The following is a 16,346-nucleotide window of genomic DNA, read 5'->3' as shown; positions in this document are numbered from 1 at the left end:
CATCTTCTGCCCACGGGCATCCATAACTATATGTTATTTCTTTTTTCTAGGAAGACCTGCCCCTGCCCCGAGTCCCTTACTGTATTCCTAACCTCTGTTCCATAGATTGTAGTTTGATTATCACTGATCTTACAGCTAGTATCCACATATAAGGGAATATATAGCCATATTTGTTTGAGTCCAGACCACCTCCCTGGGATTCTTTATAGTCCTATCCATTTACTTGTGAATCTTGTGTTTTAGTTTTTTTTTTTAATGGCTGAGTGATAATCCATTTTGTAAATATAACAATTTCATTTATCTTCTCTTCTGTTTTGAGGGAAAAAAATCTATATTATTTTGGCTACTATAAACAGAACAGTGAAAATGAATGAATGAATGAATGAATGAATGAATTAGAACAGAAATAACTATGGCTGAGCAAGTGTCTCTGTGGTAGGATGAAGTATCCTTTGGGTATATGCACAAGAGTGGTACAACTGAGTCTTAAGGTAGATCAATTCCCATCTTCCTGAGGAACTGCCACACCAACTTCTATAGTGACTACAGAAGCTGGCACACCCATCAGCAATGAGTGAATGTTTTGTTTCCCTTGCCACATACTCATCAGCATATGTCACTTGTTTTATGGATCTTAGCCATTTTGATGGGTGTAAGATAAAATCTCAAAGTAGTTTTGATTTGCATTTTCCTGATAAATATGAATATTGAACATTTCTTTTAGTGTTTCTCATGCATTTTAGATTTCTCTGTTGAGAATTTTGTTTAGATCTGTAGCCTATTTTTAAATTGGTTATTTGTTGTCTTGATATCTAGCTTTTATGTATTCTTCATATATTTTGGATACTAGCCTTCAATCAGACATGTACTTGGTAAAAAATCTTTTCCCATTCTCTAGGCTGCTACTTTGTTCAAATGACAATGTGCTTTGCACTACAAAAGCTTTTCAGTTTCACAAACCATTTAATAATTGTTGATCTTCCTGTCTGCATTATTGGTGTTCTGTTCAGAAATTCTTCTGTGTCAATGAGTTGAAGGTTATCCCCACTTTTTCTTCTATCAGATTCAGTGTTATTTCGATTTATGTTGAGGCCTTTGATCCATTCAGAGTTGAGTTTTGTGCAAGGTGGTAAGTATGGGTCTATTTGGATTCTTCTATATGCTGCCATCCATTTATTGAAGATGGTGTCTTTTGGATCCACTGTGTATTTTTTGCTTCTTCATAAAAAAAAATCACATGTTCATAGGTGTGTGGATTTATGTTTGAGTCTTCAATTTAAAGCCATTGATCAGTGTGTCTGTTTTAATGCTGCTATTACTATAGCTCTGTAATAACTGTAACTGTACAATTGGGGATGATGATACCTCAAGCAGTTCTTATAGCTTTCCTGGGTATTTTATGTTTCCATATAAAGCTAAAAATTGTCTGTTCAAGAACTATAAAGGATTGTGTTGGAATTTTTATGGGGATTTCAATGAACCTGTAGATTGACTTACCCATTTTTACTATGCTAATCCTACCAATCCATGAGCATGGGAGATTTTTCCACCTTCTGATATCTTCTCCAATTTCCTTCTTATATATCTTAAAGTTTTTTTATCATACAAGTCTTTCACTTTGTTAGTTAGAATTACTCCCAAGATGTTTTGTATTGAGACTATTGTAAAAAGTGTTGGTTCCCTATTTCTTTCTCAGACTGTTTGTCATTTGTATATTGGTTTTTGTGAGTTAATTCTGTGTCCACCTACTTTGCTGAAAGTGTTTATCAGCTGCAGGAGTAGAATGTTAGAATTTTTAAGGGTCACTTATGGATGCTATCATGCCATCTGAAAATAACTATGCATGTTCTTTTCTAATTCGTATCCACTTGATAAACTTCAGTTGTCTTAGCTGCTCTTGCTAAGACTTTAAATACTATATAGAATAGGTATGGAAAAAGTGGACAACCTTGCCTTGTTCCAGCTTTTAATGAAATTACTTTGAGTTTCTCTCCATTATGTTGATACTGGCTATTGGCTTGCTGCTAATTGTCATTATTATGTTGGGGCATGTCCCTTGTATCCCTATTTTCTCCAACAATTTTGTGAGGGGTTACTGGATTTTATCTAATGGGTTACATGATGGGTTATTAGATACAGCCTTTCCTGCATCTAATGAGAGAGATGATCATGTAGTTTCTTTCAGTTTGTTTATATGGGAGATTACATATATTGATTCATGTATCTTAAACCATCCCGCTATCTTTGGGACAAAGTGTACTTGATCATGGCAGATGATCTTTCTGATGTGTTCTTAGGGATATTGTTTAAGTGTTTTATTGAGTATTTTTGCATCCATGTTCATAAGAAAATTGGCATGTAATTCTTTTTCTTTGCTGGTTTTTTATGTGGTTTGGGTAGTAACTGTGGCCTCAAAAAATGAACTCGGCAACATTCCTTCTGTTTCTTCTTTGGGGAATAATTTGAGGAGTATTGGCATGAACTCTTCTTTGAAAGTCTAAATGAATTCTGAGCTAAAATCATCTGGCCCTGCTCTTTTGGTTTTGTTTGTTTTTCTCTTTGGGTTGGGATTTCTAATTGTTGCTTCTATTTCAGTGGGGATTACAGGTCTGTTTAAATTCCTTACCTGATCTTGATTTAGCTTTGGTAAGTGGGTACCTATCTAGAAAACTATCCATTTCTTTTAGATTCTGGCAATTTGGTCAAGTACAGCTTTTTTAAAATGTCTTATGATTCTCTGGAGTGTCTTGACTGCTAATGTGGAAAGATTCTGCCCATGTGGGCATCACGATTCCCTAAGCAGGCAGTCCTGAGCAGTGTCAAGAGTTGAGAAACTGAACTAAGCACAAGCAAACAAACACCTATCCATTTATGTGTTTCTCTTTGTTCTTGTCTGCAGAAGTAATGTGAATACCTACTAGAACGACTGCCTTGACTTCCCCTCCATGAGGGACTGTGAACTAGAATTGTAAGCCTGATAAACCCTTTCCCTCCCACGAGTTGCTTTTGGTCAGGATTTTAGCCTGACAGGAGAAATAAAACTAGAACAGATATCAAATAGTGTTTTTTCTTAACTTGCTTGGTACATATAAGAATTTCCGTTGAATTTTTGCATTTGTCAAAAATCAGTATTCTTCTTTATGTATTCCAACCACTCACTTGGAAAGTTTCCAAAGATAACCTTCTGTTCAACTCAGATTCTTTACAATAGGAAGCCAGATCCCACTGATGGCACTATAACCTACCTGAGAGGAAGGGGGAGAAGAAAGTGTCTTTATTAAGGAGATTAAAGATATCAACCTGTTTGTCCAGGGCAGTTCATTTATTCTGTGACTTGTGGGATGAGATGTAGCTTTCCTGCTTAAGCTGGAATTAAGTATGAAAACATTTTCCTTCATTATATATTTTATACCTTGTTTCTAAATCTATTTTGAATATATATATTTGAATATATATATTGAGATGCTCAATGCTGATAAAGATTTTCATGCTATTTTTATGTCCATAACATTGCCTGTCTTTGCCACTGAATTCCCAGCACACTGAACATCATGAGGCATAGAACAGACACTGCATGTATAATCACTGAATAAATGGATGCCACAGATAACAGTAACATAGAAATTTTAACACTATTGTTATTCTTTTATTGATTACTTCCAATTTTGTAAATTGAAACTCAGAGTAGAAAACTCATTTTAAAATAATGTTACAGGTGATGATCTCATTCCATGACGAGAACCATTTTATGTGGTAAAATATGAATAGAGTTCACTAAAAGAGATACAAATCTGGCTGGTGTACCAGACTTATGAGGTCAACCTGTGTCACTTATCACTTTATCTAAAAACAAACTTGATTTGGACCCAAGGTTTAATCTTAACTCATGTAATATGACTGCAATGAACTGCATGGTAATATTTCTACCACAATGGATGGTTTTCAATCTTTTCATGTATGACTCAAAATCAGAAGAAATGCATTATGGGACAGTTCCAAAACCACACATTCAGACTTATATGGCCACCACCGGTAGTTATGTCTAAGTTATTGTACTTTGGTATTTTTCTGCTTGGCATTACTCTGGTCTCCTTTGTGTCACCTCCATTGAAAAGCAACACTCTTGTAGACGGTTAAAATTGTTTAATAAGCCACAGCTCAAATATTGTAAGAAAACTGAACTCATGAGGAAATCAGTCAAAATTGAGGAAAGTATCAATGAACAGATAGCCTCATTATAAAACTTAAAGCATCTTGTGTACATGTCAATCACAGGTATATTGGACATGATATACTGCTACAAAATCCTAAATGTCTTATACCTTCACAGCTTTCCATCTTAACTGATACTAGCAAGAAAGATATCTCATGCTTTAATTTCCTGTTCGAGAAGTTTGTTCATCTAGACTTCTAGAATCTCTCTGAGATTCTCTTTGACCCCTGTGAGGAGTTGTCTCGTGTCTCCTCTGAGAACTTAACGTTTTCTTTGATTTCTCCATCTATCTCATCTACTGAACTATGAGTTTGAGAAAGCAGGGATGATGGCTAGAGAACGAAAACTACAAGAGAAAGTGGGTATGAGATTGTATGATTCAATATGTCTTTAACACGGTATCAAATGTTAGCTTGTTGAATAGTTGGCTGCATGAATAAGTGAAGCACACAGAACCTCTGGGTTTCTGAATCAAGGTGGACATTGCAGCACAGTGGAAAGGGCATGAAGAGGCAGCTAAGCCTCTTGGTGAAAATGACACAATTATTAACTTTGCATCTTTATTGATAGAACAAGTAACAGTATGAGAGAGTTTTCTTCTCTCTCATGTTTCCTGAAACTCTCATTCATGATGACATTAAACCAGCTCCCTTTTGGTTATGGGACCACTTATAACAATTTTAAAAATTGCATTATCAAATTATGAGAAACATTTCCATTATAGGAACTCAGACATTTCCCAAACGTAGAACCCTTCCCCACTGCTGACTTACACAATACATTTGGAATAGGGACTTTTAAAATGAGTTAATTTGGTATTTGTTGCACCAACTAGTAGACCAGGAAAAATACTGAAAAGAGTAGCACTCTAAACCTAAAGTGAGGGAGCTTCATAGGAAAGTGGGGAGGGCAGTGGATCTTTGATGAAGAAACCACTGCCCACCTGCTGTGACCAGTAACCACTCACCTTTAGAGTCGTTTGCAATGAAACTGTGTCAGCCACTATTCCTGCCAAGGCTGTCAAGAAGTAGAAGAAATACCTTGCACTAGTCATGGTGGTCACAGCCCTTGACATCATGAATTGAAGCAAATTTGGAAATACACAAAAATGGGGTTTGAGCTCTAGCTCCTTTGCTAAACTTTATATACAAAGAGGGATTAAGTATGCCACTTTCTGACAGGCATGTCTTAAGGGTCACGTAAAATAAGACTTTTAAAAAATTGTGTTCTGTCTGATGACTGATTACCTCCATTTTATACAGCAAACCCCTGCAGTAATGATAGTGCCATCCTTCAAAACAGAGAATCAGAACGCAGTAGACTTTTCTCCATCGCCCCTGTTTCATTTCCTCTTAGGCATGGCTTGATCACTCCCTCACTCACCCCGCTTTGTTGTGCCAGGCACTCACTATATAAAGGCAAGGGTTAGATTCCTGCTGACCAGGAGCTCACACTGTCCTAAGGGAAAATGACTTAAAGAGTTTATGTGGTATCACACATCAACGAAGCAGGCTAAGCTGGGCATGGCCGAGTGGCACACACCTATAGTACTAACACTTGGGCAGTAGAGGCATGAAAGTCAGAATCTTCAAGCTATCTGGGTTAACCTTGCCTTAAAAAAAAAATGGGATGCAGGATTCAACACATGGCTGAGTTTAATTGGTTAAAAAGTGTTTGTTTGTTTTCCTACAACACAGATATGAAGAGATTTGAAGCCAATTGTTTGAAGGAACAGTACCTGTCTACTCTCCTCCTTGTTTTCTTTCCTCCTTCCTCTGTCCCTTCTTCCCTACCCTTTTCTCTTTGTTCCTTCATTTCATCTTAGCTCTCCTTCTTTGTTTATAAGAGGAAAGGAAGACAAGAACTCGTGGTCTCTGAGATAATACTACAGTAAACTTATATCCAAATCTTTAAAGCTATGGTAATAAAATTCCCTGAGGGAAATGAGTGAATACATCTGAAAAGAAGAGTTTCTTGTGAGTCACTGTGAACTGCATCTGGGACTGAGAGATCAGAGTCCCACAGGAGTCAGCCTAGTACTCATGATATCACAGGCACAATGGCAGTGCATCTGTCTCCAGAATTCAACCAAATACTTTCAAGACACATCAGTGGGTAGTCATGAAAAGCATACAGCAGAAGACATTCAGAGAAAACTTCTGACTATGAAGTTTAGTGAAAGGGTCAAACAGTCCACAAGAATAATCTTTCCTTTGGCTTTGGTCTCAGGAGAAAATGATTCTATTTTGTAATTTCAAAAATTAAAAAACATTTTAAAAAACACAAGTAACAAAATTATACCAAGTAAGCAAAAATGAAAATGCCCCATATTCTACAATAAAAAGCAACAGGATTACATACAAATATGTTAAATACTGACATGGAGACTTAGAAAATAGCCACATCCATGATACTCTTCAAAAGAATAAAAGAAAAAAATTAGCCATACAATCATTCTGTCTCAAATACTTTTCTCTGCCTTCACATGGACCATCTCCTTCAAATGGGACAGGATACTCTCTGCAGCATCCCTTAGAACTGTTTTCCCTTTTTATTGCAAACATTTATTTTAATTTTTTGAGAGTATCTCTTATAGTTAAATATTGTCAATTAGCAAAGAAACAATTCTATAAGAATGTTATCCTCCAATGAAATGCATCTGTAATATTGTAAATTTTATTTTAATCACTTGTTGGCTGGTTTCAGGCAGTTTATTTTGAAATACCAGGAATCTCTGGTGAGAACATTCCTTGACAGTAATGCTATTAGCAGACCAGGCCAATCTCAGAACCCAGATTAGGTCTGGAAGTAATTAAGTATAGCAGCTTTCATGACAACGTCTCACTGTTGTGAACGACTAATTAGAAAAATTAGGTTCATCTATCATTGTGAAAAGGTGAATTAAAGTGAGTGTGTGTGTGTGTGTGTGTGTGTGTGTGTGTGTGTGTGTATACATGCTCTTTTCAATATCTATTTGCTTTGAAATATATATATATATATAATCTCTTAGGACATTTTAGGCTATATGTCTGGAAACTTTAGCCACCCAGAAAAAAAGAAGGCCGAGAAATAATGAAAAAAATGTGCCGAAAGAATCCACATAAAAGTTTTGAAGACTTGAAAATGGAACAGACACTTAAAAGTTATTGAACCAGAAACAAAAACTCCTGGCAGGTGCTCATTCAAGCAGCATACAGTAACCACTGGACAACAATGAAGGCACACAGAGAGTGTCACATAGGTATATGAAATTCTACTTCCAATTCAAAACAACTCATTTTTAAAATGCTTCTTTTTTTTTTTTTTTTGGTCTTATTCAACCATTAAGGGGTGGGGGAAAAGCAAGCAAGCAAATGAGAAAGAAAGAAAAAGTCATTAAGTATAAGAGGAAAATTAAATGTGCAAAAGGTACTCTAAGGTCTTCACTCCCTGGCTTCATGTTCCAACACTCCACCATGCCCACACTGCTAGAGAAGGCTTTGTTCACCTGTAATTAACTAATTGCACCATGGGACGATTTCACAGTGCTGATCATAAAATCGTCATAATGATGATTTTGCCACAGACTGGCAGCACACATGTCAATGGTAGGTCTCCAAAAACACATTCTTTAAAGTACTCATCACTATGTAGATGAATGCTGATAGAAAATGTTATGACTCACAAATTCACATGACTTATAAAAATGGCTGAGACCTTGAGCTGAGGTCTTGTCAGAAAAATAAGGGCAGATTCACGAGAGATTTTGAAAATAATTAAACAGTAGTACATTTACAAGACTCTGGGCAAGGTAAAAGCACTCCACAAGGCATGGGAGCATATGTGGGAAGCCCAGAGGACTGCCAGAGGGAATGGCCTGCAGTCTCAGCAGACAGAGCCCACCTGTGGTCCTCCTGCTTGTTTGCTCAGATAGGAGGAGGCAGGGAGCACATATATTGACAAACAGGAAGGAAAATGGTTAATTCCCCCCCTTCTATCTACAAAAACCTACATCAGATTATTTGAAACACAAAGTACTTTCCACTTCCATGTGGTGTGGCTTCTGAATTATGTTAGAGCAATGTTTCCAGACTTTTCACATCCAGGAAAGAGACACTCAGTAAGGAACATTTGAGAGGCATATAAGAAGTACTAGGATTGAGGGGGGGGGGGGGAGAAAACTCTGTGGAATATAATAGTATAAAGAAAAATGATTTTAGGTAACTACGAAACAATAGGCTCATTAGGACACTATCATCCCCTATCACTTTTACTTCCTGTATGTTCACCATCCATCACCCTCCATGTCCCTCCTTCACTGGTCCCTACTATCTGCATTAGTTACCTTTCTGCTGCTGTAGTAAAATACCATGACCTACACAACATAAGGAAAAAAGGGTTTACCCTGGCCTATGGTGTCAGAGGGGTAGAGTCCATCACAGCAGGAAGGCATGGCACAGCAGCAGGAGCAGGAAGCTGGCTGCTCACATTTTCAACAGCACACAGAAAACAGCGAGAAGGAACAGGAAGCTGAGAGAGGTTACAAACCTTCAAAGCTCTCCCCAGCTCAGATTTAATTCTTCCAGCAAGGCACCACTTCCTAAAGGTTCTATAACCTCCGGAAATAGTGCTACCTACTGAGATGGGCAATGGAAGACAATTCGAATCAAACCACAGCACTGCTCTCCTAAACAACTGCCCGTCTACCTTCATGTTATATAGAACATAGTTATGTACTTCTTTAATCTAGAGTCTGCACAGTAGAGAAAACAGGCAATATGTACCTTTCTAAGCTGAGTTTGGCATATTTAGCTTAACATGATGATCTTCGGTCCCATCTACTTTCCTGAAAATGACATAATCCAGATGGCAGACATCTTGGCTGATTCCACATCAAATATGAATAAGAATGTAGAATGAAGCTTTTAAATGGAAATGTATAGAAAAATTCCCAACACTTAGAACTATTTTTAATGTATGCTTTATTCATATGTGCACATTTTGTGTGTGTGTGTGTGTGCGTGTGTGTGTATGTGTGTATACACATTGTTTGGTACATCAGTGTTAAGTGTACGGATAGATATACCCATGTGTACACATGTGGAGGTAGGAGGAAGTTGTTAGGTGTCTTTCTCAAAATTCCTATTACTGTCTTGAGACAAGATTTCTTACTGAATTAAAAGATCACATTTCTTCGCTAGGTTGGCTGGTCAATAAGCTCCTGAGGTCACCTGTTCCCTCTATCCCAATATCTGTGTTGGAGGCATGTACAGCCATGCCTATTTTTTTTACTAAGGACTCAACCTCATGTCCTCACGCTGGCACAGAAGAGTTCTTACTCCCTGCCCTATATCCCTGGGCTCTAAAAGTACACTTTTTAAAAATATTGATTTTTTAAAGTTTGAGCAGATCATTCATAGCTCCTGATGAAGACTTTTTGATAGAGTTCACAGAGGTAGACCAGGAATAGCTATTTGGGAGAGCTAAATCTAGCCCAGGAGAAGGTAATCAGCCTCTGAACCTGTACCATTCAGGTCTCTCCACAGCACTGACATTGTAGTCAGTCAATCTCTGCAGACACAGCTTCTGTTCAGATCTGCCCACAGTTCTACCAGCTCTTGTCCATGCTTTCGGAACCTATTACTTAGCAGAGCACTCACTTCCACCAGGCCAAAAGCTCAGAAAGCAACTTGAGCCTATAGGAGATTTTTCCCTCATCTCACTGAACCTGCCTCTCTGACATAACCACCAATCTATTTTAAATTTGCTTTTATTTATGACTTTCTTTATTCTGTGAAACTATAAAAAACCTTAATGAATGTGCTTTCACATTAGAAAAGGAAATTTGTGATTATTGAACCCTGTGTTCCTGGGCCATGGTCACTCAAATGGCTCTAGAATATAAAGTATCTATTATTCCCCCCATGTAACAAAAACAGAACCAAACAACAACAACAAAAAATCACTTCATATTTTTGAGAATCATCTGTAACCAGAAATGACAGCCCTAGCAGCATTGTTTGTCTAATAGCATTCGGAATTTAAAACACACTTTTCTTAGCACGTATTTCAGTGTTGTTGCAGCTCTAACCATCATGATGGGGAAGGCATCGGGGCAGAGGCCTGAGGCAGCTGGTCACACTGTCAGCAGTCAGGAACAACAGAGCAGACAAGCACCAAGGGCCAAGTTTTAAGATCTCAAGGGCCACCTAGTGATTTCCTTCAGGAAGGCTTGACCACCTAAAGGCTGCCTTACCTTCTGCTAAAAGGTCTTAATTGTGTGTGATGTTGATTGAGCCAAGATGTCTGCCATTTGGATTATGGCATTTTTCAGGAAAGTAGATGGGACTGGAGATCATTGTGTTAAGGTAGACAACATCACCTCACCTTCTGTCACCTCCACTGGTGACAAAGTATTCAAACAAAACACCAGATCTGTATGGGGGATCTTTCACATTCCAACAAAAGCAGCCCTTAAGTGACTGACAGTCATAGGGGCGGTGGGCACACTGGTTAGAAGGATGGTTCCCGTCCTTGATAGGACAAAGCGGAATGGTGCGGGGATTTTCCCATGCTCTTAAAAATAGATCTAATTAAAATGTACTGTCTATTTCTGGAATTTTTCCATTCAATAGTTTCAGCTATGGGTGGCTGTGGGTAGCTAGAACTGTGTAAAACAAAGCTGTGGGTAAGGCAGGATGAGTGGGCAGCACCGCACAGAGTGACAAGAGCGGACACCAGATAGACTTGCTCTCACTGGCCTCTCGGCTATGCAATTGGTTATTGCCTATCTTGGTTATTGCCTATCTTAAAGCAAGCCTCCAAACTCTACCCGGTAAGAAATAATATCAACCCAAAATCTCAAATCAAAATATTCTGTTGAACAGTGTTTAATGAGCAGTACAGAACAAGAGCAAAGAGTACAGGAGCCAGCTGCATCTCTCTTTGATAAAGTCTCCTCTCCTACTGCCCACTACAATGGCGATGGTTGCTGTTCTGAATTTGCAAAGAGTAGACCTAGAAGGAGACCATGCCAAGCCCTCTATACTGAAGAAGTACATATTAACAAACTCAAATCAGCCCCAGTTTATTAGCCATACATTGTAAGTCAGGGCTTGTATTAGCTAGGTACTTTTACATTAAATAAATTTTTTTAAAAAACCTCAAAATTGTCAAATGCAATTTGAAATATATAGAGTCCCACACTTGGAAGCCAATTCAGCTTAAGGACTGTGCGTTCAATTTTTCCTGCTGAGAAAGAAACTCTCATGAACATGCCTGGTGTTCAGCTTCGACTCACTACAGACTTTAGAATAAGAAAATTTTTCTTAATCCCTTAGGCCTAATGATGGCAGTTACTTCCTCCGGCCATTACTGCACTTATTTTAGTTAGTAGAAAATGTTATGTAGAGAGACCCTTAAGGCTAGACTCCTAGCCTAATTGATAATTAAAACAGGGTTTCGTTAATGTGATCGGTTTGCCTTCTCTGACGCCGCCTGTGGAACTGAGCTAGTGCCAATATCCCAAAGCATGATGTCAGTAATGGAATATGTGCATTAGTTTCTTTCTGATTCTATGATAAAACATCATGACCAGGACAACTTACAGAAGAGTTTATTTAAGCTTACGGCTCCAGGGTTCCAGGGGGACAGGAGTCCATCATGGCCAGAGGCAAGGTTAACAGGAGACAAGCACAGTGGCAGAAGCAGGAAGCCAAGAGCTGACCTGCTTGCCTGCAAACATGAAGCAAAAAAAAAAAAAAAAAAAAAAAAGAAAAGAAAAAGAAAAAAAAAAGATGAAACTGGAAAGAGGTGAGGCGTTATGTTCTCAAAGCCCACCCTAATTATATACTCCCTCCGGCAAAGCCTCACGTCTTACACCTTCTTGAACAGTGTTACTAACTACTGACCTTGCAATCAAATACTAGAGCCTACAGAGGATGTCTCTTACAGAAACACCACAGAATACACATTGAGTCAGCAACAAAAATCCACACCAGTACTACATATATGATCTCCATCCTCTCCAGAGCCCTCTGAAGTGGGAGCCTTGTGAAAGTGTCTTTTCTGTCTTAGTTGTTTATGTTGCTCAGCTCCTGTGGTTTGAACGAACTGCTATTTTAATAAAAGTTTTCTAATACCAGGCTTCCTACATAGCAGAAATGTGTAGAGCATAACCAGCAAGTGGAAGGATGTTCTGGCATTGCCAGCACATGGGATACACATCTTACAGTGACATTTTAACTTTTGTGATTCCTCTCACTTGATTTGCCACTATCCCTTGATGGTGCAAGTGTTCTTTTGTGGCCTTAATCAAAGATCAGTGCACAAAGTCTTCCAGCACTCGCCTACCCATTTCCAGCTGCTCTTTGAAAATAACTTGTAATTTTTAAAACTCACAGAATCTGATCTGGACTATACTTCAGTGGGTCAGGAGTCCTAATTTCTGCCACAGGAGCGTAGGTTTCTGGAAATTAACCTCACTTACCATCACTCAACCATTAGATGAATTTTGCCAACTTAAACGCAATATTGGTTCCAACTCCAAAATAGTGCCTTCTTCCAATGGGAAACCATCATAGGCATGCACATCTACTTAATAAAAATGCCACTGGGAAATAAATACTCACTGTGGGGCTGAGATTTAACATAGAATCAGATGTGAGGAGTTCGCAGAGAGCATGGAGCTGGTGAGATTTCTGTGCACTGTACCAGTGACCTGGAAAAGACAATGGTTAGGATTTCTTCCTCATCCTTTTTTAGATCTGGTTTTCACTCTGGCAGCATCGTATTAACGGTTCCTATGGCCCCGGGGCTTTTTCAGAGTGTGTCCCTGTTGGCATTCGGTTGAAAGAGGGTTTAATGGGGCGTTCCCAAACACCCAAGGTCTAGTGACTCTTATTTTTGTCTACCAGATAGGAGGGTGTTAGTCAAAGTCTCTCCTAAATGGAATGTTATATCGTTTTTTCTGTGGAGCAGGATAGCATGTATTTTTTAAGTCCTGTACTCAACACTCTATACCACCTGACTTAAGCGTTCTAAAATGAATGAAACAGTGACCTCTGCACACCTGCTAAAAGGTGGGTTGCTCCATTGATTGTAATTCCTAAAACACCCATCATACAGTTAGAGGGGGAAAAAAATCACAAGACCAAACAATATAGCCTGGGCTCATGGATAAAAACTAAACAAAAGTGGTCTAACTTTTATGTTTTGATAAGAAAGCCCAAATTTTTGCAGAATCTGACATAAATAACAGGGTTAGTTTGAGCTTAAAACTTTCAGGGCAGTAATGACAGTTACTGGGTTAGTAGAGGCAAAAGGATTGCACACTGAAAGGCTACCTGCACCATTTCGTGAGAGGTTTCCTCAGAATCAGTAAGTTAAATGAGTAAAAAGGGAAGAAAGCCTGGGGATGCAGCTCTGTGGTAGCATGCTTGCCCAGTGTATGAGGTACACAGGTACCAGAAAAATGGGCCATTTAGGAGCTTTGGGCTCCCATGCAGAGCACAGGACCACTGCTAATTACGATGTTCGTCAAGCCCTTCCAGGGAAGCGTCCAACGCGTCCACCACTGGCATTTTCAAAGCAAAAGGGCACGTAAAGGCCTTGCGCACGAACACCCACTCACGCGTTCTCTCACAGGCCCCGAGTGGAAGCTAGCAACTCCCCACCAGTTCATTTCCAGCGCCAATGGACCCGGAAACGCTGTTGCGAGACTGACACGGGAAATCGCCCAATGGCAGGCAATACAGAGGCGGGCCCTCGAGCGCACGCCCAATCAGTTCGCATCTCGGAGGATCAGGGCGGAAGCGGCCACCATGGAGCCGCTCGTGCAGAACCTGGAGCACTTCTCAGACCTGCTGGCCGTGTCGTGCGGGACGCAGGTGCGCACGTGGGATGCGGCGACCGTGCGCAGGGCGCTGCAGTGGGCGCGCTATCTGCTCCACGTGTACCGGCGCTTCGCGGGCCGCGGCCGCGCGCGGGAGGCGATCGAAAGGCGGCTCCATGCGCTGGGCGGGCCGCTGGGGCTGCGCAGCTTCGCTGCCCTGGAGTCTGGGGACGCGCGGCTCGCCCTCCGCCTGCTGCGGAACCGCGCGCTCGCGCCCGCCGCCGCCCACGCACTGCCGAGCTTGCTGTTCCCGGGCCCTGCGGCGGACGAAGAAGACGACCTGCCGCAGTCGCGCTTGGCCCTCCTGGCTCGCCGGGGGAGCGCGCTGCACCTGCTCTTCCGCCTCGGCGGGGACGCGCCCAGGGCCGCGCTGCTGCGCACGCACGCGGAGTTGCTGTGCGCGCGCCTGCGCGAGCTGGGCGGGGCTGACTCCGTGGCAGCACGCAAGCTCCTTGAGACGCTGTGGGCCCGTGGGCCCCGGGAGCACGTGCTCAGCGTGGTGGGCGAAGCTCTGCTGTCCCAGGCTGCCCTGGACCCTGCGGGTGCGGATGACACACAGAAACTGCTGCACTGGCTTCTAGAAAGCCCCGAGGTCTTAGCTCTTTTCTGCCGCCAGCTGCCCGCTGAGCGTCTGGCCTCCGTGGCGGGCCACCACCCAGCACTGTCTCGAGCCTACCTGGACCTGCTCACAGCCTGGGCCAGGCGGCTGCGCTATGACCTGCAGAAGGGCGCCTGGGTCCCCGAGCAGCCAGAGTACGGGCCCTGGGAGGAGCTTTGCCTAAAACTGAAGAGCTTGTGCCAGGAACAACCATCCCTGCAAGAAGAGGTGTTGTCAAAACTGCGCTCCTGCAAGGAGCTTGATGGAGATTTCGAGGTTCCCGGAATGAGCATCTGGACAGACCTCCTGCTGGTCCTGTCTGGTGGTGCTTGAGTATGGAAACAAGAGGATGAGGTTCTCAGGGCCCAGGCAGAGCATCTGGACAGACCGCTCCCATGGAGGGAACAGCAAGCATACTCCTCAACTGAGCCTCTGAGAGCATTCTGCTTCTTCTTGACTGTACAGTTTACAAAATGTTGGTGTTCTAACCACTGCCCCGTACTACATGTTCCGAAAACCTAATTAATTAGGTGCCAGTTTTAAGTGGTTTGTAATACAAATAATATGTATTTTTAAGTGATGTTTGAGTTTTCTAGATACTGGAAATAGTGTTATTTCCATTCAGTTTATATATCCGGGACCTTGCCCATGTTAGTGCTCACCGTTGAGCCGTATCTCCACTCTTGGAAATATTCTAAGGTCATGGAGTTTTCAGCTTGTTATGTTTACGGCTAATTTGTAAGAATACTAAAAACTTGTACCTTTAAAGGAAAAAGCAGCTTTAAATTTTCCAAGAAGGTCACTTTTTATCCCTATGATTGATTTACTTTTTGTGTTTCCTGACACTTCAGTAGTGAAAAGTTTTGTTTAAGCAGCAACATGTTAGTTTCTTTAGCATCAGATGTTAGTTTCGAAGCTGGCTGGGCTAGAGTTTATTTAAGCCTTAGCCTTGCTTTCCTTAACCTGTTTACCAACTTCAATGTACATTAAATGTTAAGCTGTTTGGAAAAGTGTTGCTCCTCATCTGTACAAGTCACTGTGAAAGTCGGAATGACAGCATATTAGTTTAACACGTTTCTTGAGTACACACTAAGTGTTTAGAGCCCAATAAGTGTAAGTACATCACTTTGAGCATTTAGATTTGATGACAAAGCAATCAAATTAGTGAGTTGGAGATTTGAGGCCACTTCTGCTCTTTACCAAGTTAGTAGTTCTGACCTGGTGTCAATCACTAAGGTGTTTTAATATTTCACTCTGGTTTCCCTCCTGGTTGCTGGATGGAGACTTTTTGGAGTGTTTGTTTTGTGACTAAAAATCCACCTTCACCAGGTAGTGATGGCACAGCCCTTTAATGCCAGCACTCAGCAGTCAGAAGTCAGATCTCTGAGTTTGGGGCCAGCATGGTCTAAAATGCAAGTTCCAGGACAGCCAAGGCTACCCAAAGAGAAACCCTGTCTCGAAAAAATAAATAACCCAACTTTGTCTGCTTGAATGATCTAAACTTAATAACCTATTTTGTTAGTAAAAAAACTTGCAAAATACTTTCCAGGGATCAACATACCTTCTCCATGTCCGAGGTAATTCAAAGTAAGAGGTTTTGGTAAATATCCATAACTCAAAAAATTAACTTCCAATTCTAAAAATGAGACTAGAGCAAAAGGATA

At 40.8% G+C, this 16,346-nt stretch overlaps 2 protein-coding genes across 7 annotated transcripts in view; one reads left to right on the top strand and one right to left on the bottom strand.

Moving 5' to 3' along the window:
* The window catches only part of GAS2 (growth arrest specific 2), a 126,425-nt gene extending 112,500 nt beyond the window's left edge, over window positions 1-13,925 (bottom strand). For 4 of the 6 annotated variants that reach the window (XM_084762427.1, XM_084762433.1, XM_084762426.1 and 1 more), the window contains exons 1-3: window positions 13,537-13,671; window positions 12,823-12,911; window positions 11,800-11,918 (exon numbers count right to left, since the gene is read on the bottom strand). The gene's annotated coding sequence lies outside the window, so the exon portion shown is untranslated. Of the gene's footprint in view, window positions 1-11,799; window positions 11,919-12,822; window positions 12,912-13,536; window positions 13,672-13,823 lie in introns of those variants that run through there. The other 2 variants (XM_084762429.1, XM_084762428.1) reach the window with 2 other exon arrangements.
* On the top strand, window positions 13,693-15,692 carry FANCF (FA complementation group F; the record flags this gene model as incomplete). The annotated part of the gene is made up of 1 exon (XM_084762415.1): window positions 13,693-15,692. The coding sequence occupies one exon, from the start codon at window positions 13,693-13,695 to the stop codon at window positions 15,013-15,015; it is 1,323 nt and encodes a 440-aa protein (XP_084618541.1). The 3' UTR covers window positions 15,016-15,692.
* Between the last annotated feature and the right edge of the window lie 654 nt (window positions 15,693-16,346).

This window comes from Acomys minous, assembly GCF_964271855.1.
Source record: "Acomys minous genome assembly, chromosome: 2".
In the NCBI taxonomy this organism is placed as follows: domain Eukaryota; kingdom Metazoa; phylum Chordata; class Mammalia; order Rodentia; family Muridae; genus Acomys; species Acomys minous.
This window is presented reverse-complemented; position numbering and strand designations above follow the sequence as displayed.